The sequence below is a fragment of the Suricata suricatta genome, chromosome X (genome assembly GCF_006229205.1).
Source record: "Suricata suricatta isolate VVHF042 chromosome X, meerkat_22Aug2017_6uvM2_HiC, whole genome shotgun sequence".
Classification (NCBI taxonomy): domain Eukaryota; kingdom Metazoa; phylum Chordata; class Mammalia; order Carnivora; family Herpestidae; genus Suricata; species Suricata suricatta.
In genome coordinates, this window is record NC_043717.1 from 52,100,516 (window position 1) to 52,123,952 (window position 23,437).

General features: G+C 41.6%; 1 protein-coding gene across 5 annotated transcripts in view; it reads left to right on the forward strand.

The window, feature by feature from the left end:
* Positions 1-23,437, forward strand: part of TAF1 (TATA-box binding protein associated factor 1) — an 85,396-nt gene that overhangs the window by 13,556 nt on the left and 48,403 nt on the right. For 4 of the 5 annotated variants that reach the window (XM_029929872.1, XM_029929871.1, XM_029929873.1 and 1 more), the window contains exons 13-28: positions 10-183; positions 417-521; positions 2,667-2,867; positions 3,041-3,182; positions 3,777-3,907; positions 4,567-4,647; positions 10,459-10,608; positions 10,777-10,896; positions 11,438-11,613; positions 12,960-13,138; positions 14,824-15,037; positions 15,506-15,671; positions 17,045-17,256; positions 20,671-20,779; positions 21,629-21,727; positions 22,032-22,209. In XM_029929872.1, coding sequence (XP_029785732.1) covers positions 10-183; positions 417-521; positions 2,667-2,867; positions 3,041-3,182; positions 3,777-3,907; positions 4,567-4,647; positions 10,459-10,608; positions 10,777-10,896; positions 11,438-11,613; positions 12,960-13,138; positions 14,824-15,037; positions 15,506-15,671; positions 17,045-17,256; positions 20,671-20,779; positions 21,629-21,727; positions 22,032-22,209 — 2,437 coding nt within the window. The remainder of the gene's footprint in view (positions 1-9; positions 184-416; positions 522-2,666; positions 2,868-3,040; positions 3,183-3,776; positions 3,908-4,566; positions 4,648-10,458; positions 10,609-10,776; positions 10,897-11,437; positions 11,614-12,959; positions 13,139-14,823; positions 15,038-15,505; positions 15,672-17,044; positions 17,257-20,670; positions 20,780-21,628; positions 21,728-22,031; positions 22,210-23,437) is intronic. The other variant, XM_029929870.1, reaches the window with a different exon arrangement.

Sequence of the window (23,437 nt, forward strand, 5' to 3'; positions counted from 1 at the left end):
TCTGGGCAGATGAGAGAACAAGAGAGACAAGCCTCTGGTGGTGGAGAGATGTTTTTCATGCGCACACCTCAGGACCTCACAGGCAAAGATGGAGATCTTATTCTTGCAGAATACAGTGAGGAAAACGGACCGTTGATGATGCAGGTTGGCATGGCAACGAAGATAAAGAACTACTACAAGCGGGTGAGTCTCTGCTCAGAAAATCTTTGTTATCAGTATAGCTGTAATTAGTTATCCAGCAATAATTTGCAAATGTGTATTTTATCTTTTTTATACTGTAAATATCTTGGACAGAAAAAAATGATATCTTTTCTATAGTTCATAATGTTAGTAAAAAGCCGTGCTCAAGGAATATTTTGTGTAGGCGGCTTTATCATATTCTGTGATAGTAACTGGGGCTTCTATGTTCCTTATAGAAACCTGGAAAAGATCCCGGAGCCCCAGACTGTAAATACGGAGAAACGGTTTACTGCCATACCTCTCCTTTCCTGGGCTCTCTCCATCCTGGCCAATTACTGCAGGTAAGGGATTCTTTCACGTGATAATTCTTTCCTAAGGACATTGACAGGTAAGGCACTAATCAGCCCAGAAAGAATCAACTCTAGGTGATTGAAGTACTGTTTATATATCAGGTATGGAGAAGACCAGTATGATCCCAGGTTATTATAATCCTCCAATTTTCTTTTGGTCTTTTTATTAAAACTGGTTCCTAATAATGTTGGAAACTAAATTTGAAATAGTTTTTTAAAAACATAACACTGATAAGTCCAGAAACATCTGGGTGGCATAGGGGAGTCAAACTAGGATTAATAATTTACTGTAGTTAATTAATATTTAATTTGTCTCTGTACATTTGGTATGTTTTGACTGGTGTGAGTCATGGTCATTTTGAGTATTAAACCACACCCAACCCATGCCATTTACAGTCTCTGGCCACAGTGGAAGTATTTTTACCCACCTCTTTGTTCTGACAGGTGCAGAGAGGCCCTCTGGTAACCTGACTTTATACATGTTTTGTTAAGGGGAAGTACAGAGGCCCACAAATGATATGAGGACATCTCTAGCACTATCCTACCTTTTTTTTTTTTTGTCTTCCACTGAATTTCTCTTGGTAGTCTTAACCATTTTTCCTCCTCTTATACCTAGTTACATTCTTTTTTTTTTCATATATTTAAAATTTTTTTCTTAACGTTTATTTTTGAGAGAGAGAGAGAGAGAGAGAGAGAGAAAGCACGAGTCGGGGAGGGACAGAGAAAGAAGGAGACACAGAATCCAAAGCAGGCTCCAAGCTCCAAGCTGTCAGCACAGAGCCTGACACAGGGCTTGAACCCACGAACCACGAGATCATGACCTGAGCTGAAGTCGGACGCTCTACCGATTGAGCCACCCTGGCGCCTCTGTACCTAGTTACATTCTATCACTACTGTTGCTTATTCCTCGAAAGCATCTGCAGAGCCCATTGTTTTCTTTATCCTTGGCATTCATACTCCATTTCCCACCAGATTTTGAGTATTATCTTTATACTCTTCCTGGCATTTCTTTCTCTGTTCATTTTCTGTTGAGATTTTTCTACCGATCCCTCCCTTTCTTCTGTGAATACTTTTATAGTCTCTTGAAGATCCTTTTTTATCTTCTGTAATGCTGTTTTTCGTCTCCAGTTGACATTTAGAATTTTTTTTTCCCCACATGTAGAATTTTCTATACTCATCCATACATTGGAGATCGCTCTTTCTATCCTCCTTTCTGATTTTCTGAGAAGTCTTTCCTTAGAATCACAGGCTTCTTGGGACAGTTGATCCCCATATGGTTGTCTACTTAAACAGAAGCCCAAATGTTTCTGTCCTGTGTGTTTAGTCTGTCTTTCCAGCATGCCTTCTACTTCATTAGTTTTTTGGTTTTGTCATTTTATTAACTTATTTAATACGTGTTTTGATCTTACCTATACTGTGCCGGGCTATAGTGAGGTCTAGGGTTGTGATAGAATACTTAGTTTATAAGGTGATTTTCATATATAATCACAGCAGTCCTACAAGGTATAGGCATTTTAAAGTCTGTTTTGTAGATGAGGACAGTTAAGCATGGAGATAATCATAGTTTGAGTAGCAGAGCTGGGGTCATCTGAATCCAAATCCTGTAATCTCTCTAGTCTGACTCTTTTTTTTTTAATTTTTAAATTTAAAAATTGTTTTAACATTTATTCATTTCTGAGAGAGAGAGCGAGCAAGCAAGCGAGCATGAGCAGGGGAGGGGCAGAGAGAGACAGAGACAGAGAGAGAGAGAGAGAGAGAGAGAGAGAGAGAGAGAGAGACAGAGACACAGTCACAGTCCGAAGCAGGCTCCAGGCTCTCAGCTGTTGGCAAAGAGCCTGATGCAGGGCTCAGACTCCTGAACCATGGATCGTGACCTGAGCTGAAGTCAGAAGCTTAACTGACAGAGCCACCCAGGCGGGGCCCCTTCTACTGACTCTTAAAGATAGCCAGTGGGTAAAGAAAGTACTGTTGTAGTCCTGTTTGACATTCCATATTACAGTTTGTTGATATTACTGGAGAGATTTTAGATGGCATTATGGGGATAAGAAGCAAACAACTTGGTTTTCCTTTCTCATTTGTTCATTGCATTTCCTAGGGCTTCTCTGTATATAATTTTTGTGTTTTTGCTTTTGTTAGGCCTTTGAGAACAATCTTTTCCGTGCCCCAATTTATCTTCATAAGATGCCAGAAACAGACTTCCTTATCATTCGGACAAGACAAGGTTACTATATTCGAGAATTAGTGGATATTTTTGTGGTTGGCCAACAGTGCCCCTTGTTTGAAGTTCCTGGGCCCAACTCCAAAAGGGCTAATACACATATTCGAGACTTTCTCCAGGTAAGAAGGAGAGAATAGGGAGGGGGTCAGGATGCACATAACAGGGTATATGGATGTGGGGGCACATCAGGAAAGATCAAAACACATAGGGGCTTAGCAGGGGAAGGAGCCCTGGCAAGGTTTTTTGTTTCCCCTTTACTTTGCCAAATGAAAACTGTTGGTTTGTTGGGCAGGTTTTTATTTACCGCCTCTTCTGGAAGAGTAAAGATCGGCCACGGCGGATCCGAATGGAAGATATAAAAAAAGCCTTTCCTTCTCACTCAGAAAGTAGCATCCGGAAGAGGCTAAAACTCTGCGCTGACTTCAAACGCACAGGTCATCAGTTGTGACTAATTGTTCTCTTCACTTCTTTCCAGGAAAAGAATTCTGGCCCTCAGCTAAAGAATCAGTGGGTAGCTATCAGAATTAGAAACTGACAGTCATCAAAAGAAGGAAGTAGCAAGTCTTCTAATGATGGAGGCTCTGATTATGTTTTGATTTGGCCTACCAAGAAGCTCATTGCGTGTTGGATGTCTTCCATGTGATGGAGGGAACCTAGCAGCAGGGGTGTTCTTGGGAGGTCATGGCTAAATCTTTTGGGACATTGTGTGGTTTGGGCTTGGTTTGTTATCCTTTTTTTTTAAAAGAAAATTAATGTTTGTTTATTTTTGAGAGAGAGAAAGAGAGAGCGTGAGCTGGAGAGGGGCAGAGAGAGAGGGAGACACAGAATCCGAAGCAGGCTCCAGGCTCTGAGCAGTCAGCACAGAGCCTGACGCAGGGCTTGAACTCAAGAACCACGAGATCATGAGCTGAGCTGGAGTCGGACACTTAACTGACTGAGCCACCCAGGCGCCCCGTTTGGTATCCTGCTTGCTGCCAAGCAAAAGGCCTTAGGAATCAGAACCATCTCATTCTCTCTGCTTTTTCTAGGGATGGACTCAAACTGGTGGGTGCTTAAGTCTGATTTCCGTTTGCCAACCGAAGAGGAGATCCGAGCTATGGTGTCTCCAGAGCAGTGCTGCGCTTACTACAGCATGATAGCGGCGGAGCAGCGGCTGAAGGTAAGCACCTGCCCCTCGCCTGTTGCCTCCGCTCCCGGGACAAGAGGATGAAGACTGTTTCCACTGGCTTAAAAGCAATGGTTACTAGGTTATCAACCAGTTATTTGAAAACTCAAACTACGTGACGATCTCGGTGTACATTGGTGCTGAGGAAAAGCACAGTGTAGCTGAATATCAGTGGGAAGGCCTCATGAGGGACTTAGGGCATATTGTTGTATCCGTTTGGGTAGTGACTTTAAGCTTTGTTCTTTACAAGACAGGCATGTAAACAGGGAGAAGATTTCTCAGTTGTCTTCCACGGCCTTCCAGGTGGGCCAGGGTAATGGTGCCAGACATGTGCTTTAGAGAAGGCAAGGTGTCCTTGTCCCCTAGATCTGGGGTGGGATGGCGCAGCTAGACCACTGAGTTACTGAGTCTGTAGTCACAAGCGTCACTATTTAGCTTCCTTTATGGGTTTTACCTATCCATATATCCGCTGGCAAGTATCCTGAAGTGTAATAAGAATGTAGAATGGGGATAGATACATTGAAGACTTTACAGAGTCTATTCTCGGTGCAAAAATGTACTTTGATATTCTGTACTTGGTACTTAGTGAAACTTGTACTCTGTCTTTTCCAGTTTATTGATTGGTTTACATGCATAGATTTGTGCTCTTCCAGGATGCTGGCTATGGTGAGAAGTCCTTTTTTGCTCCAGAAGAAGAAAATGAGGAAGATTTCCAGATGAAGATTGATGATGAGGTAAGGCTCTGCACTGATTTTTATTAGTACATCCCATTTGTCCTTTTCTTTTCTTTCTTTCTTTTTTTTTTTTTTAAAGTAGGCCTCACGTCCTGTGCAGAGCCCAGCGTGGGGCTTGAATTCACGACTCTGAGATCAGGAGTCTGACACTTAACTGACTGAACCACCCAGGCACTCCATATTTATCCTTTTTTAAAAAAACAGCTTTATTGAGATAAGATTAACATGCTATAAGCAGCACATAGTGTACAATTTGATGTTTTGATGTATGTTTATACCTGTCAATCCTCATAACAAAATAATATATGTCACCCCAAAAGTTTCTTTGTGCCCCTTTGCAATTCCTTTCTTCTCTCTCCTCCCTTCTAGTCACCCTCATTATGCCCTGACAACCACAGATGCTTTCTGTCACTATAGATCAGTTCACATTTTCTAGAACTTTATTTTTTTAATGTTTATTTTTGAGAGAGAGACAGAGCATGAGCCGGGGAGGGGCAGAGAGAGACACACACACAGAATCCGATGTAGGCTCCTGGGTCTGAACTGTCAGCACAGAGCCCAACGTAGGACTCAAACTCAAACTGCAAGATCATGCATGACCTGAGCCATAGTCGAACGCTTAACTAACTGAACCACCCAGGTGCCCCATGTTTTCTAGAATTTTAGATAAATGGATTCATACAATAAGTACTCTTTTTTTTTTAGTTGTGGTAAAGTATACATAACATAAAATTTGCCATCTTAACCTTTAAGTGTATACAATTCAGTATACAGTTCAGTGTACGTTCACATCGTCATATAACCAATCTCTGGAGCTCTTTTCATCGTGCAAAACTGAAACTCTGTTACCCACTAAGCAACAAGTCCCCATTCTTCTCTCCCTCAGCCTCTGCAGCCAACACTCTACTTTCTGTCTTAATGAATTTTTCTACTCTGAGTGCTCCAGCTAAGTGGAATCCTATAGTATTTGTTTTTATGTGACTGGTTTATTTTATCTAGCATAGTATTCTCAAGGTTCATCTGTATTATGGCATATATCAGAATTCCCTTCCTTTTTAAGGCTGAATAATATTCCATTGTCTGTATATACCACGTTTTGTTTATCCATTCACCCATTGATGGACATTTGGGCTGTTTTTGCCTCTTAGCTATTGTGAATAGTGCTGTTATGAATGTGGGTGTGCAAATATCTCTTCAAGGTTTTATTTTCTGTCATTTGTGTATATATCCAGAAGTGGATTACTAGATCCCATGGTGGTTCTATTTTTAATTTTTTGAGCAACCTCCAGACTTTGTTTCCAAAGCATCTGGGGCATTTTATGTACCTATCAGTGGTATATAAGAATTTCAATTTCTCCACAGTTGCCAACACTTGTTATGTATTATTTTTTTGATAGTAGCCATACTAATGGGTGTGAGGTGGCATCTCATTGTGATTTTGATTCGCATTTCCCTAATAATTAGTGATGTTGAGCATCTTTTCATGTGTTTATTGGACATTTGTAGATTTTCTTTTGAGAAATGTCTATTCACGTCCTTTGCCCTTTTTTAAATGAGGTTGTTGTTTTTCATTGTTGAGTTTTAGGAGTTCTTTATATAGTCTGGATATTAATGTCTCCTCAGATACATGCTATGCAAATATTTTCTTCCATCCTGTAGGCTGCCTTTTCACTCTGTTGTATTTTTTGATGCAGAGAAGTTTTTAGTTTTGATATAGTCCAGTGTATCTAATTTTATTTTCGTTGCTTGTGCTTTTGGTTCCATATCCAAGGAATCATTGCCAATTTCAGTGTCATGAAGCTTTTCCTCTCTGTTTTCTTTTTTTTTTTTTTTAGTTTGTTTGTTTTTGAGAGAGAGAGCAAGCGAGCAGGGGAGGGGCAGAGAGAGGGAAATAGAATCTGAAGCAGGCTCCAGGCTCTTGAGCTGTCAGCACAGAGCCTGATGTGGGGCTTGAACTCATGAACGCAAGATCATGACCTGAGCCGAAGTTGGACGCTTAACCGACTAAGTCACCCAGGTGTCCCTTCCTCTATGATTTCTTTTGAGAGTTTTATGTTTTTAATTCACATGCTTAGAACTTTGATGCACTGTGAGTTAATTTTTGTATATGGTGTAAGGTAAAGGCCCACCTTCATTATTTTGCACACAGATATTCTATTTACAGTACAATTTGTTGAAAGTATGTATTCTTTCTTGTCTGTCTTCTTTCATTCTGTAATTATGTGAAGATCCACCCAGGTTGTTGATCGTTTGTTCTTTTTTATGGCTGCAGAACGCTCCATAATACCATAGTTTAGCTGATCACCTGTGAAAGGACATTTTGGTTGTCCTCAGTTTTTGACTATTCTGAATAAAGCTGCTATCAATACTTACATATAAATTTTGGTAGGGACACATTTTCTTGGATTAATACCTAAACTGTGTCATATGGTAATTCTGTGTTTTATCTTTGGAGGAGCTGCCAGACTGTTTTCTACAGTAACTTGAATTATTTTTACATTTTTATTAGCAGTGTATGAGAGTTCCAGTTTTTCTACATCCTTGTCAACACTTGATATTTTTCCTTTTTTTAAAAATTATCATCATGGCTCTCCTGTCAGCTGTCAAGTGGTCTCTCAGTGCACTTTTCATTTGCTTTTCCCTAATGCTAAGGATGTTGAGCTCTTTTTCATGTGCTTATCTATCAATCAAATATCTTCTTTGCTCAAGTCTCTGTTCATCTCTCTTTTTTTACAGTTTATTAATTTTGAGGGAGAGAAAGAGCATGAGCAGAGGAGGGGTAGAGAGAGAGGGAAGGACAGAGAATCCCAAGCAGGCTCTGCACTGTCTGCAGAGTCCAGCATGAGGCTCGAATCCACAAACTGAGATTAGGACCTGAGCCAAAGTCAGGAGTCAGACACCTAACTGAATGATCCACTCAGGTGCCCCTGTTTATCTCTTAAATCTACTTATGTTTTTTATGCTGTTTATTTATTTTGAGAGAGGGAGAGAGAATCCAAAGCAGGCTGCATCCTGTCAGTGCAGGCAGGGCCCGATGCAGGGCTGGAATTCCTGAACTGTGAGATCGTGACCTAAGCCAAAACCAGGAGTCAGATGCTTAACCAACTGAGCCATCCAGTTGCCCAAGTCCACTTTTATCTTGAGTTGGTTGCTTGTTACTCTCTTACTGAGTTTTGAGAGTTCTGTAATACGTACTAGGTCTGACTCATTTATCAGGAATATGATTCACAAAGATTTTCTCCCAGGCTGTGCCTTGTCTTTTAATTGTCCTAACAGTGCTTTATAAGAAGAGCAGAGATCAAATTGTCAGTTTTCTCTGTTGTTGGTTTTGGTATTGTATCTAAGAAATTTTTATCTAACTCAAGGCTGCAAAGATTTTCTTTTATGTTTTCTTGTAAAAGTTTTATTGTTTTAGATCTTATATTTAGATCCATTTTGAGTTATTTTTGTATAGGATGCAAGATATAGATTAAGGATGTTTTCCCTGCATATGAATGTTCAATTATTCCAGCACCATTTTTTTAAAAAGTTGAATGACCTTTTAAAATAAATATTTAAGGGGCACCTGGTTGGCTCAGTCAGTTAAGCATCCGACTTCAGGTCAGTATCTCACGGTTCATGAGTTTGAGCCCCACATTGGTCTCTGTGCTAACAGCTCAGAGCCTGGAGCCTGCTTCAAAATCTGTCTCTCTCTTTCTCTCTCTGCTCTTCTATTCATGTGCACATGTGCTCTTCCTCTTACAAATAAACATTAAGAAAATAAGAGAAAAAATTAAAACAAAAGTTTGATCATATATATGGCTTTCTTGTCCAAAGACTTCCTTTGGATCCTTGTGTCTTTTATTTATTTATTTATTTATTTATTTATTAATGGTTTGTTTTTTTTTTTTTGAGAGAGAGCACAAGTGGGGAAGGGGCAGAGAGAGAGGGGGGAGGCACAGAATCTGAAGCAAGTTCCAGGCTCCAGGCTCTGAGCTGTCAGCAAAGAGCCTCATGCAGGGATCGAACCCATGAACCATGAGATCCTGACCTGAAGTAGGATGCTTAACTGACTGAGCCACCCAGGCGCCCCCACGGGTCCTCATTTCTTTTAGAAAGTAGCTATTTATTTACAAGAAACTGCATGATTTGGGTCTTGTACATAATTCTGACCACCTCTCATCTCCTGTCACTGCCCATCTTGTACTCCAAGCTCCAAATATGCTAAAGTCCCCCATAGGGGACCAAGTGTCTTTGTGTTGCCTTCTGGGATTTTGCAAATTCTTTTTCCTCTGCTTAGAATATTTTCTCACCATTCCCCTACTATCTTACCTTTATCTGCAGTTTAATTCTTTTGGAAGCTTGCCCTGACTCTTGCCCTCACTCCCACTCTTAACTCATATTGGATCATTTCTCTTCTTAATGTACAGGTAGCACTTTTTGCTTTCGTGTCAATGCACTGGTGGTGCAGTGTTGAATTTGGTTGGTTATTTGTCTCTGCCTCACTAATGGGAGGTCCATGAGAAAGTAGTGCCTGGAATGTAGTAGGTATTCACAAAATATTTGTTAAATCAGTGAATGATTGTAAATGAGGTCAGAGTGAGTGAAGAAACGTTGTTGTGGTGTTCTTTTGAGGTTGGAGTGAAAAAATGAGTGGATGTCTGAGAATTTCAGAAATTAAGGATTTTGTTGAATAGCCTTCAGGATTGAATCTTCAATAGAATTGGTTACCTTTTAGCTAATCATTTATATACTCTTAACTGGTCTGTGGACAGACACATTCCTCTTGTCTTAATTTTGCAGGGGTCAGTAAATACTATTCAGGGTCCCAAAAGAGGACAGATATTTTTGATCAAACCAGTGGTAGAGGTAGAATGGACTTTGGTTTGGTGCTGCTAGAGTTAAGGCCAATGCTTTGTAAAGCATGCTTATTATTTAATTAATACATTGGTTATGCTAAAGAAGCCATTTGAGCAATAGGGCAATCAAATGCATCGTCAAGCTAACCTCTTTGAGCATCGTAGGGTGGGGCTATACTGTCTTTGAGAACTCTCAGTATATCCCAAGGGATATGGGGCTGAAGGGTACCAGTGTTCCACATATTCTTCCTGCTATCTGGGATCTGGATTTCTATTTAAATTCCTTAAAAAATTTTTTTAAGTTCATTTATTTATTTTGAGAGAGAGAACACAAGCAGGGCAGGGGCAGAGAGAGAAAATCCCAAGTAGACTCCATGCTGTCACGAACCATGAGATCATGACCTGAGCTGAAATCAGATGCTCGATTGACTGGGCCACCTAGGGGCCCCAATTTTTTAAAGTTTTATTTTATTTATTAAAATTTTTAAAAATGTTTATTCATTTTTGAGAGAGACAGAGAGAGAGCAGGGGAGGAGCAGAGAGAGGGAAACAGAATCTGAAGCAGGCTCCAGGCTCTGAGCTGCCAGCACAGAGCCCAACACGGGGCTGGAACACACAAACCGCGAGATCATGACCCGAGCCGAAGCTGGATGCTTAACCGACTGAGCCAACCAGGCGCCTCTTTATTTTTTTGTTTTAGAGAGAGAGAGCATGCAGGGGAGAAGGGTGTGGGGAGAGAGGGAGAGAGAAAGAGAGAGAGAGAATCTTAAGCAGGCTCCATGCTCAGTGTGGAGCCTGACCCAGGTTCTATCCCATGGCCCAGGTCTATCCCATGACCCTGGGATCATGACCTGACCCAAAATCAAGAATCAGGCACTCAACCAACTGAGTCCCCAGGTGCCCCAACCTTCTAAGTATGGCTAGACATAGAGCATGTTTCCCACGGCCCTTAGAATCTTTTTCTGTACCTCAGGTTCGCACTGCTCCTTGGAACACCACAAGGGCTTTCATTGCTGCTATGAAGGGCAAGTGTCTCCTGGAGGTGACTGGGGTGGCAGATCCTACAGGGTGTGGTGAAGGATTCTCCTATGTCAAGATTCCAAACAAACCAACACAGCAGAAGGTGAGACTGTCTGAAAAAGCTAAAAATCAGGGGAGGAAGAACTGGAAGTTAAGGAGTGGAGATGGATGGGGTCGAGGACTTGGAAAACACCTAAGTTGACAGGATGACTAGATGCCTGCTATAAGGGGTTCCACTTATTACAGTTCTTGGGTTTTATGTCTGAGGTAGGATGATAAGGAACCTCAGCCCGTGAAGAAGACAGTGACAGGAACAGATGCAGATCTCCGTCGCCTTTCTCTGAAAAATGCCAAGCAGCTTCTACGTAAATTTGGTGTGCCTGAGGAAGAGGTGAGTGTGGAGGAGGGAAACTTTGAGTCTCCTAGCGGCTTTACATTTAGAGGGAAAAGCTAGGAGGCAGATGTAAGGAACTATGTGGATAATTTTGTGGTGTAGGTTGTAGTATACTGCATCTTATATGCTTTTTCATGAGTTAGCTTTCTCAAAGCTTTCTGTTTAAACTGCTTTGGGTGATTTAAAATTTTTTAAAAAACTTTTTACATTTTTTATTTTTTTTTATATTTGAGAGAGAGAGAGCAATAGCACGAGCAGGGGAGGGACAGAGAGACACAATCTGAAAGCAGGCTCTATCTAGGCTCTGAGCTGTCAGCACAGAGCCCAAGATGGGGCTCGAACTCAGGAGCAGTGAGATCATGACCTGAGCCAAAGTCAGACACTTAACTGACTGAGCCACTTAGGCTCCCCTGGGTGATATTTATTTATTTATTTATTTATTTATTTATTTAGGTCTACTTCTCTAAGCGTGTGCCTTGGTTTATTCTTTGAAATCTCTGATGATTTATGTATATGTGTGTGTCTGTCTCTTCTGTAGATTAAAAAGTTGTCCCGCTGGGAAGTGATCGATGTGGTACGCACAATGTCAACAGAACAGGCCCGCTCTGGAGAGGGGCCCATGAGTAAATTTGCCCGTGGATCAAGGTTTTCTGTGGCTGAGCATCAAGAGCGTTACAAAGAGGAATGTCAGCGCATCTTTGACCTACAGAACAAGTGTGTTTGTTTGAGAAAATTCATGCTGTAAAGGGGAGGGGTCACAGACACTGTATTATAATGAAGAGGAGGTTACCTGATCATGTGACTAGGGGGTCAGGTATCTGAGATTTCAGGGTGGTATCTGTTCATAATACTGCTCGGATACTTATTCCTTTCAGAGCAACTCGGCAAAGGTTTTGAATTGGCAGGAGGTGCTAGGTTTGAGGTCTAGGTTCCATGGCAACTTCTGTGGTCTATTTGGGCCTGGTAGTTATTACAGTGGTGATAAGGGACAGTGAGTTTTTTTCTGAAGGCTTTACTTATCCACATGGTAATGCTCTATTAAAAATATTTCTCAGCATCACTCAGCATCAGGGAAATACAAATCAAAACCACACTGAGATACCACCTCACACCAGTCAGAGTGGCTAAAATGAACAAATCAAGAGACTATAGATGCTGGCGAGGGTGTGGAGAGATGGGCACCCTCCTGCACTGTTGATGGGAACGTATACTGGTGCAGCCGCTCTGGACAACAGTGTGGAGGTTCCTCAAAAAAGTATCAGTAGAACTCCCCTATGACCCAGCAATAGCACTGCTGGGGATCTACCCAAGGGATACAGAAGTGCTGATGCATAGGGGCACATGTACCCCAATGTTCATAGCGGCACTTTCTACAATAGCCAAATCATGGAAAGAGCCTAAATGTCCGTCAACTCATGAATGGATCAAGAAGATGTGGTATATATATATACAATCGAGTACTACATGGCAATGAGAAAAAATGAAATCTGGCCATTTGTATAAAATGGATGGACCTGGAGGGAGTCATGCTAAGCGAAATAAGTGAGGCGGAGGACAGATACCATATGTTTTCACTCATAGGTCTAACAGGAGAAATCTAATAGGAGACCATGGGAATGGGAAAGCGGGGTGGGGAAAGAGTTGGGGAGAGGGAGTGAGGCAAATCATGAGAGACTTTGGAATGCTGAGAACAAACTGAGGGCTGAAGAGAGAGGGGGAAGGGGAAGGGGGTGATGGTCATGGAGAGGGGCACTTGTGGGGAAGAGCACTGGGTGTTCTATGGAAACCAACTTGGTAATAAAGTATATAAAAAATGTTTCACAGGCTTTCTTGAGGAATTCTGTGCTATTTCATATTTCAAACTTCCCTTGTTGACAGATGTCTAGGAAAACTTTGGAAAACTTTTCTGTTAAGGCCCCCCCCCATGTCTTAGCGGATTTAGGGTATTCCTTTTTAAGGTTGATTTCCCAATTTCTTCCTCTTACCTAAAACTGTATTTCTTGAGCTCTTTATACATTTTCATATTTCCCCTCCTCTTAACATTGTTTTTCTCTTTTTAGAGTTTTGTCATCGACCGAAGTATTATCAACGGACACAGACAGCAGCTCAGCTGAAGACAGTGACTTCGAAGAAATGGGAAAAAACATTGAGAACATGTTGCAGAATAAGAAAACCAGCTCTCAGCTGTCACGTGAACGGGAGGAGCAGGAGCGAAAGGAACTACAGCGGATGCTACTGGGTGAGGCTAGTGGCTTCATGGACCAGAAAGAGAAGGATTGGCAAAGTGTAACTAACTGGAGACTAATAACTGAGGCAAAGCTGGAGGTGGGCGAAGTAGGGGATGAGTATAGACATGCCTGTAGATGTGGTAGGGGATTACTGCAGCCTGGACTGTAGGTTTGTTTGGGGCACAGATAGAAGACATGCTGCCGGTCTGCTCCCTGCCTCTGGCATGTACCGGGCCCACCCAAGCCAGGGCTAGCCATGCTGTGTGGCATGTGAGCTTTCTGGGCATTCCTCCTAGAGGGGAGAGTTTGTCATGCAGAATTTGTGGATGGATTTGGGGAGTTGCTCTTGAACCCTCTGAAATCACATGTAAAATTCTGTGTAAGTGTGCCTTTTCTGAGGAGAAGATCCACGGTTTTCAGAAGGTTCTCAACGGGGTCTTATGCCCTCAAAAGAGTTAAAGTTAAAAGTCAACGAGAAATTGCAAAAGTTTAGGGAGGGGACGATAAAGGCTTGAACTGGTCTGGTATAAGGATATAGGGAGTAAGAAGAGGAAGAAGATCAAGGTGACTCTAAGATTTCATTCTGGGCCTGCCAGAAGGATGGTGGTCCCATTGATTAAAGTAAAGTGGTACATTTCAGAGAAAGAAGCAGGTGTGAGAAGGGAGGAAGTAACGTGTGGCGTTTGAGGTGCCCATGACACTTCCCAGTATAGGTGTCAAGCAGGTAATCGAAAGTTTCGATGTAGATAAAGTCAGAGAGGTCATAAAGACTCCAGATGAAGATTTGAATGACTGTTCTCACTCCTAGTAGTGTTTCCTTTGTTTGCTCCTCTCTGTAAATGCTTTAATGTGATTCTGTGTTCTGACTACTTTGTAAAGATGTGATCAAGCCTTTCCATCAGTGCGGTCCTGGACCAGCAGTATCTACATCACATGGGAGCTTGTTAAAAACGCAGACTCTCAGCCTCACCCCAAACCCTACTGAATTTGAATCTCTTTTAATGAGAATTTTCAAGTGATTCCTATTCATTCACATTAAATTTTAAGAAGCATACTCTAGGCCTTGAGACTCTGGACTTGCTTCTATGGGGCAGTTTTGCCCCTTGGTGCTTGGGTACTTTTTTTTTTTTAATTTTGTTAACTTTTGTTTATTTTGGAGAGAGAGAGAGAGACAGAGAGACAGAGTGTGAGTAGGGGAGGGGCAGAGAGAGGGAGACACAGAATGCGAAGCAGACTCCAGGCTCTGAGCTGTCAGCCCAGAGCTGGATGCGGGGCTCGAACACCCGAACCATGAGATCATGACCCGAGCCGAAGTTAGACGTTTAACCGACTGGGTAACTCAGGTGCCCAGGTGCTTTTCTTTAACGTGAACATCAGCTTCTTGCTCCTTAGACTTTCTTTTGCTATTCAGAGGACTTGGAATACAGCTACTGTTCTTCTGTCCCCTGTAATAAACATGTAGTTCATTGAGGTCCTTTCAGAACTTCTTGTACTTAACAAAAAATAGAACACTGACAGTGGTAAAATCAAGTCAGGAGAGAACAAATCAGTGTACTGGGGACTGGTGGTGACGTTGATGCTTTCTGTAGAACCATACTTTTATGGCGTGTTGAGGTTTGAGGTTCCCGCTCCACGCCAGGAAAAAGACTGTTTGGGTGGAAGGGGGAATGTGTGGAAATCTTTTTCTGCCTTGCAGCAGCAGGTTCAGCAGCAGCAGGAAACAATCACAGAGACGATGACACAGCTTCTGTGACTAGCCTTAACTCTTCTGCCACTGGGCGTTGTCTCAAGATTTATCGCACATTTCGAGATGAAGAGGGGAAAGAATATGTTCGCTGTGAGACAGTTCGAAAGCCAGCTGTCATTGATGCCTATGTGCGCATACGGACCACAAAAGATGAGGAATTCATGTGAGTTTGACTCACCCCTTTCCAGTATGATAAGGAGGACGATAAAAGTGGTAGGGAAGGGGAATGAGGTAGGTGCTTGAGTCTTAAGTGACAGGATTTTCTGTAAAGTTGTCCTTAGCCGTCTGCATTGATTGCATGCCTTTAGATCTTTGGGTTTGAACAGAACCAAATCACAGGGAGAATTTCAGATTTGCTACAAAATAAAGGCACATCTCTAGTTCCACCTGGATCCTTTGCATTGTGGTCAGTTGGCAGCAATCTCTGGAATTACTCACGATGTTTCTTTCTGAGAGAGGTAGCTTCTGGCACCAGGAAGGCTGCTGAGTTGGGGAGGTGGGAGTGCCAGGCAGCCCCTTTTATTTCTGTCTGGATGGATGACTTTAGTTGTGAGATGTTTAGCTCTCAGGACAGTCTTCTTGGCTTAAGTTTGCTTATGGCCCTGTTCTGTGTCCCCCCCTTGTCGTTTAGTCGAAAGTTTGCCCTTTTTGATGAACAGCATAGAGAAGAGATGCGAAAGGAGCGGCGGAGGATTCAAGAGCAGCTTAGGCGGCTTAAGCGGAACCAGGAAAAGGAGAAGCTTAAGGGTCCTCCCGAGAAGAAACCCAAAAAAATGAAGGAGCGTCCTGACCTAAAAGTAAATATTAATGTGGCATAGTCATAAGCTAAGAAGGCAAAGGAAGGAAGCATGCTTTTTCCCTTAGCTTTTGGCACCCTCCCTAACTGGGAATGAGGTCAGTATTGTGGAAAGCTAGTTTGAGCTGGTGTGGCTACTAGGCAGATGTTACTGGTACTCGTGTGACTGGTACCAGTAACCGAACCTGGTGCCATTGGGTGTTAATTTTATACTTCATCATTTGGAAATAGTTCCTAGGAGTTAAGATAGGTCTGGTTGAGATAGATTTTTTTTACGTGTATATCTATATATATACATACACATACATCTTTTTTAAATTGTACACATTGAAAGAAGTAATAGAAAAAAACATACAGTACAGGTTAATTTCCATAACTTAGATAGGATTCCAGATGTTACTCTATAACAACTGTAATGTACACTGTAAAATGAGGCAACTGCAATATAGTGGAAAGAGCCATGGACTTGGAAACAGAAGCTCCGACTTCGGGTTCTGGTTTTGCCATTAGTTGTTCTGGGACCTTAACCTTACCATACCTGTTTTTCTCTTCTATAAAATACGATACCTGTCTCATAGTGTTGTTGGAGTAATGCATGGGAAGCACTTTACACACTATAAAATTCTCAGTAAATGTAAACTGCTGGTAATATGAACTGAGGTCATTAAATATTTTCAAGTTCCTTTCTTTTTTTTAAATTTTTAATGTTTGTTTATATGAGAGGGCGAGAGAGAGAGAGAGAGAGAGAGAGAGAGAGAGAGAGCGCGCACGCGCGCGCAGAAGCAGTGGAGGGACAGAGAGAGAGGAAGACAACAGAATCTGAAGCAGGTTCCAGGTTCTGAACTGTAAGCACAGAGCCCAACGTGGGGCTCACCCATGAACTGTGAGATCATGACCTGAACTGAAGTCAGACACTTAGCTGATTGAGCCACCCAGGTTCCCCTCAAGTTCCTTCCTTATATATGATATTTTACAGATGAAACTGAGGTAGTTTCAAAGCTGAGATGGAGACTTGGTATTACTGAGCCTTTTCCTTGGGACTGGAAATACACCTTGGGCTTCCAAGAGATTTTCTCCTGCATATTTAACATTTTCATACTTTACAACTTAAATTGAGGGTAGAAATCCTCTCCCTTTTCTTTCTCACTTGATATTTTTTAAATGTCCAGTCTCTGAATTGCATTTTATTTTTAATATATCCTTTCCATACATGCTCTTTTGTCCAGTGGCTTCTGGTCGAAAGGTGTGGAGCAATTCTGTTATAACAAAAGTTCTGCACCTGCCTTTGTTTCTCTCCTGCCTTGTGTGTATTTTGTAAAGCGAATCTCATGCAGCCTGTTTATCTCTGATGCACTCATACCTTCCCTTTTGCAGCTGAAGTGTGGGGCTTGTGGTGCCATTGGGCACATGAGGACAAACAAATTCTGCCCCCTCTACTATCAAACAAATGCTCCACCCTCCAACCCTGTTGCCATGACAGAGGAGCAGGAGGAAGAGTTGGAAAAGACTGTCATTCATAATGATAATGAAGAACTGATCAAGGTTGAAGGGACCAAGATTGTCCTGGGGAAACAGCTGATTGAGAGGTAAGGGATAGCACCCAGGAAGCGCTGTGGGGAGATCTGTCGGTGGTCAAAGGGGTGCAGGGGTGGGTATGATGGGTCATGGGTTTTCCTCAGTAATTGTTTCCAGTAATGAAAATTAGGGTTTTTTGGGGTTTTTTTTTGTTTGTTTTTTTTGTCATAAAGCACCCCTTAGGCTCTCCCGCTTGCCTTGGGCATCCTCCCTAACTTCCTGAGTCTCCACTTCCTTATTTACAAAATAAAACCACCTTGATCAGGGTAGTTGCGAGGGTAAAATGAGAGATTATAGAAGCATGTAGTATAGTGCCTGGCATAGAGTACTTCCAGGCACTCACTGTATTTGTAAAGTCCGTAATTTCAGTGTTTTTTTAATGTTTATTTATTTTTGTATATGTGCTGCTGAAGTGAACACGATGTTTGTTTATTTTTGAAAGAGAGACAAGACTATGAGCAGGGGAGGGGCAGAGAGAGAGGGAGACACAGAATCAAAGCAGGCTCCAGGCTCTGAGCTGTCAGCACAGAGCCCGACGTGGGGCTCAAACCCACAAACTGTGGGATCATGGCCTGAGCCGAAGTCAGGCCCACCCAGCCACCCCCCTAATCTCAGTGTTCTGATAATGGACCACCCAGAAGGATTAAGGAGACATGAACTATGCTTATCCTTACCTGTCTCTTGCTCTCAGAGAATGTAACAGATAATCAAGTGGAAAAGTTTTTAAATTAAAAAACATTTTCCCCTCTGATTTTTTATTTAGAAACTTGCAAACCTAAAGAAAAGTTGAAAGAAATAAGAGTATATCATTCTCTAAAGTTACAGTTAATGTTTGTCATATTTGTTTCATTTTTATATACCTAAAACTTATTTTTGCTAAACTATTTAGAAAAAAGTTGCAGGCATCTTGATGTTGCACTCATAAATACCACACACTGTCTAAGACTAAGGACATAACACACCATTATACCTAAGAAAATTAACCTTAAGTCAGTAGTATCTAATGTCTGGTTCTTATTTAAATTTCTCTGGTTATCTCAATGTCCTTTATGGCCTGCCCTGCCTCCAGTTCAGGATCCAATCCCAGTTCAGACATGAAGTATTTTGTTATATTTTTTTTAATGTTTTTTTTATTTATTTTTGAGAGAGAGAGTGTGAGCAGGGGAGGGTCAGAGAGAGAGAGACACACACACAGAATCTGAAGACAGGCTCCAGGCTCCGAGCTAACTGTCAGCACGGAGCCTGATGCAGGGCTCGAACCCACGAACCGTGAGATCGTGACCTGAGCCAAAGTCAGTCACTCAACCGACTGAGCCACCCAGGTGCCCCCATGAAGTATTTTGAATACTTTTTAATCTCGAACTGTTTTCTCTGCCTATTTTGGTTTGCATGGCATTGAATTTTTTGAAGAGTCCAGGCCAGCTGTCTCTTAAGATATCCCATGTTCTGGATTCGTCTGATTGTTTTCTCATTGATTATGTTTAGATTAAATGTCTTTTGGCAAGATTACTATATCGGTGACAATGCGTACTTACTAGGCCACATCGAGAAGCATGTAATGCCGGGTTTTCTCACTATTCAGATCATCTTGTTTAAGTGGTGATCCCCAGAACCCTCTTATAATAAAGGCGTGTTTTTCCCTTTGTAATTAGCATGTGGGTGAATATCCTGTTCCCTAACCATCTTTCTCTCAGTAGTTGTAGCATCCATTGATGATCGCTGCCTAACTCAGTGATTACATTGGGGGCTGTGAAACCGTGGTTTTTCTTATTATGGCATTCTTTCTACATTAAATGGCATTCTATAAAGAAGAGCTCTCCTTTCCTTTTTGTTTATTGATATGGATGTTGAAATTCTTCCTTTTGTAAACCTAGTGTAATTTGATTTATTAACACTGGCTTAACTGTGATGCTCATATTGTCTCAAATTTGACCTCTTAAAGCCAGATCCTGTGTCCTTTTGAGAACTCTTTGCTTTCTGACATAAAATGTTCTACGCTGTCCTTGGTATTTCCTTGTTCAAGACCTAGAGCCAGCCATTTCTTCAAAGGGCCCTGGTTCCTTTTATTGGGGAATGGTATTTAGAACCAAGATCTAGGTGTTAAGTATGCTTATTGCCACTGAGATGTTCTTGCTTCTAGGCTTTTAGTGGACAGAACTAGGGAATAAAGATATATTGTAAATAATATATCAAAACCTGGATATCAAAACTTCCAATTCAAATTGTATCTACAGAGTCTTACTCTTCCCCCATTCATATTGGTATCCTTTCTCTGGTTCCCAGCATCAAGATGTTGAATCGTTTGCTCCATCTGTACCTCTGTTATATACAAAGTGGTCTGAGAATTATAATGCCAATACCACTAACAACAAACCTTTAAAGTAGGTTCAAGGTGTTTGCTCTAATTTGTTGTCCTTAGACTATATGTCATTGAAGTTGTATAGTCAGGGTATTAATTCAAAATATATTTGAATGATTTTTTGTGTGTAATTTTTAATCAATTTGATATATAGTTATATTCATTTCTTTCTTATTGAGGTAAAATTGGTATATAGCGTGTAAGTTTTAGATGTACAGTATTATAAATCACTGTTTATGTATATTACAAAGGGATCACCATCATAAGCCTAGTTACCATCCATCACCATATGATTTGTTTGTTTCTATCAAGCTTGGGACTCTTTTCCATTCTTGATTTAATATATCAGTATCTGTAATAGTATGTTTTGAAGCACATTAGAAAAGGAAAATGTAGCATCTTGCTTTTGTGCAACGTAAAGGAAGAAGGTGGGTGGGCTTTTAATGATTGAGAGAAACTCAAACTCATTTTTATTTCAAACCAGTTTTTAATTTCTTCCTTGTTTCCACTGTAAGTAAGTTCAGCTTCCTAGCCCTTGAACCCTAAGGTAGAGTGTTGGAGCTGGAAGGATTCTTGAAAGTCCTTTAACACCATTCCCTTATCTTCCAAATTTAGGAAACTGAGGTGGGGGCGCCTGGGTGGCTCAGTTGGTTAGGTGTCCAGCTTTGGCTCAGGTCAAGATCTCATGGTTCATGCGTTTGAGCCCCGCATCAGACTCTGGGCTGACAGCTAGCCCAGAGCCTAGAGCCTGCTTCAGATTCTGTATCTCTTCTCTCTCTCTGACCCTCCCCTGCTTGCACTGTCTCTCTGTCTCTCAAAAATAAATAAAAAACATTAGAAAAATTAAAAAAAAAAAGGAAACTGAGGTGAAGTTGTGGCTTGCCTAGTCTTTATTAATTTGGAAATTGTATGAGGCCTTGCCTGATCTGAGCCTTAGAATGCAGATATCTGGCCTTTGGTTTGGCTTTTTCCTCCCCAGGCTCATGACTTATTCACTGTAGTTGGTTTATTTTCTGGGGACTAGAGAGATACGGACTGTATGCTATGAAAGTGTTACTGATTACAGTGCAGATGAGGTTCGCAGAAAATCCCTGGTTCTCAAGTTCCCCAAACAGCAACTTCCTCCCAAGAAGAAACGGCGAGTTGGAACCACTGTTCACTGTGACTACTTAAATGTGAGTATCTGCATTGCTTCTTTCTTTTTTTTTTTTTTTTTGCTTTTCCTCCATTTTTTTTCATAATATTTTATTGTCAAATTGTTTTCCATACAACACCCAGTGCTCTTCCCCTTAAGTGCCCTCCACCATCACCACCACCTCTTTTCCCCCCTCCCCCTTCCCCTTCAACCCTCAGTTCATTCTCAGCATTCAATAGTCTCTCAAGTTTTGCATCCCTCTCTCTCCCTCCTCCGTTCCCCCTGGTTCTCCATTAGGTCTCTCCTGTTTTCCTGCTAGACCTATGAGTGCAAACATATGGTTTCTGTCCTTCTCTGCCTGCCTTACTTCACTCAGCATGACACCCTCAAGGTCCATCCACTTTCCTACGAAGGGCCATATGTCCTTCCCTCTCATTGCCATGTAGTACTCCATCGTGAATATATCCCACATCTTCTTGATCCGTTCATCAGGTGGTGGACATTTAGGCTCCTTCCATGTTTTGGCTATTGTTGACATTGCTGCTATGAACATTGGGGTACATGTGCTCCTATGCATCAGCATTCCTGTCTCTCTTGGGTAAATCCCCAGCAATAGCATTAGGGAGTTCTATCGATAGTTTTTTGAGGAACCTCCACACTGTTTTCCAGAGCGGCTGCATGCATTGCTTCTTTCTGACTGGGTGGGATTCTCATTGATTCCTCAAGTGCTCTAACTCATGACTCTGGCCCACCCTTAGGTTCTTCCTTTGGCTTTGCCCTGAAAATTATGCATACTGTTCGTTACAAGATTTCTAGGCTATAACTAGAAAGTAATATTTGTTTGTTTTTCTTACCTAATGGAGCACTCTGATTTCTCATTTTTCCTTAGAGACCTCATAAGTCCATCCACCGGCGCAGGACAGACCCGATGGTGACCTTGTCATCCATCTTGGAGTCTATCATCAATGACATGAGAGATCTTCCAAATGTGAGTTCATTGCATTCATGTCTGCATTAGGAATGGTAAGGCCCTTTGTTGTGCCTGTGATATCAAATAGAGGGCAGTAGAGGACAGGCTTAGGTACCTGGAACTCCTAATTTTTTGGAATGTAGTTTTGGGTTTGTTTGTTTTTTAAAATAGTTTAGTAGAGGAAACAGACACCTATGTGCTTTATCTCGAAAGATTCCTTTGAGAGTTGATGGCGAGGTAGACCGGTAAGATGTGAGTCTTTAGGAATCGGCTCTGGCAAGTGTTCTTTATTCACGGACAATGCTATCTCTTGTTGGCACAGACCTACCCTTTCCACACTCCAGTCAATGCAAAGGTTGTGAAGGATTACTACAAAATCATTACTCGACCAATGGACTTACAGACACTCCGTGAAAATGTACGTAAACGCCTCTACCCATCTCGGGAAGAGTTCAGAGAACATTTGGAGCTAATTGTGAAAAACAGTGCAACCTACAATGGTAAGAATCACCTGTTCCTTAACTTCAAAGGTCACCTTTCAGTGACCTAGTCACCTTACTAGTCCTAAAGTCAGACTGTATTGGACTGACTGAAATGGTGTACAATGTATTAGTGCATTTTGGAGTCATGAAAATCAGATAGTGCACATTTTTGTCATTTAATATTGCTTCTTTTTAGTCCCACTTTTGAATATGTCCTCTGGAGAATTTGGAGTCCATCTTTTGAAGTGAAATGATTGCATGGAGATTAATAGGAGGAAGTGGGCCTAATTAAGTGGGAGGGAGAGACAGTGTGGATGGAATCGGTGCAGAGTGTGTGCCTGTGACCGTATTTGTTGTGTCTTGGATTTGATCTGCAGATTAGTTATAGGGGCTATTTTATGTTCACTTTGCTCAAAAGCTGGAAAGGGAAGGAGAAAGAAATCTGCTTTCTGAGTCTTAAAAGGGGGGAAATGGTACAGCTTCTGCATATAAGGGAGATAAAGGTTTCTGGTCTCCAGTTGGATCCTTGAGCACAGATTCATGTATATAAGTGTGGGGATTAAAAGTACAGCCAAAGAATGAATCACGGCTCTGCCACTTACGAATTAGGTTACCTTAGACAAGTTCTTAGACAAGTTACCCGAGACAGCCTCTCACAGCCTCCTCATTATTGTCATCTGTTAAACTTGGGACAGTAGAAGTACCTAGATTCTGTGACCTTTCACAAGCAGGCCTGATCCGTTTATGTAGTTTCCTGTCCAGTGCCTGGCTCCCATACCTACTAGAGACTCCTGCCACATTTCACGAAATATCCTGTCGCCATTTCTTCATTCCTCTTGCACATTCTGTGCCCTGTCTAGAATGCTCTTTCTTCCCTTTTGGTGATGAATTTCCATTCATATTTTCCAGACCAATTCATATCATCTCTTCATGGAGACTTACTCAGACTGCCTGAAATACCATTTTTTGATCCTCTGTGCTCTCCAGCACAATTAAATCCACTTTTATGATTCTTATTATGTCATTATAGTTATTTATATAGCTGAATCTCCCACCACTTTGTGACCTCCTGGAGAGACTATGTCTTATTCATCTTTATATTCTCAAGGCCTAGTAGAATGCTAGACACACACACACACACACACACACAAGGGAAGAATACGTTTGTTAGGCTCAACTGTCATTCAGGTTATAAGGATGAATACTTAAAAGTCAGATTGGGGGTGCCTGGGTGGCTAAGTTGGTT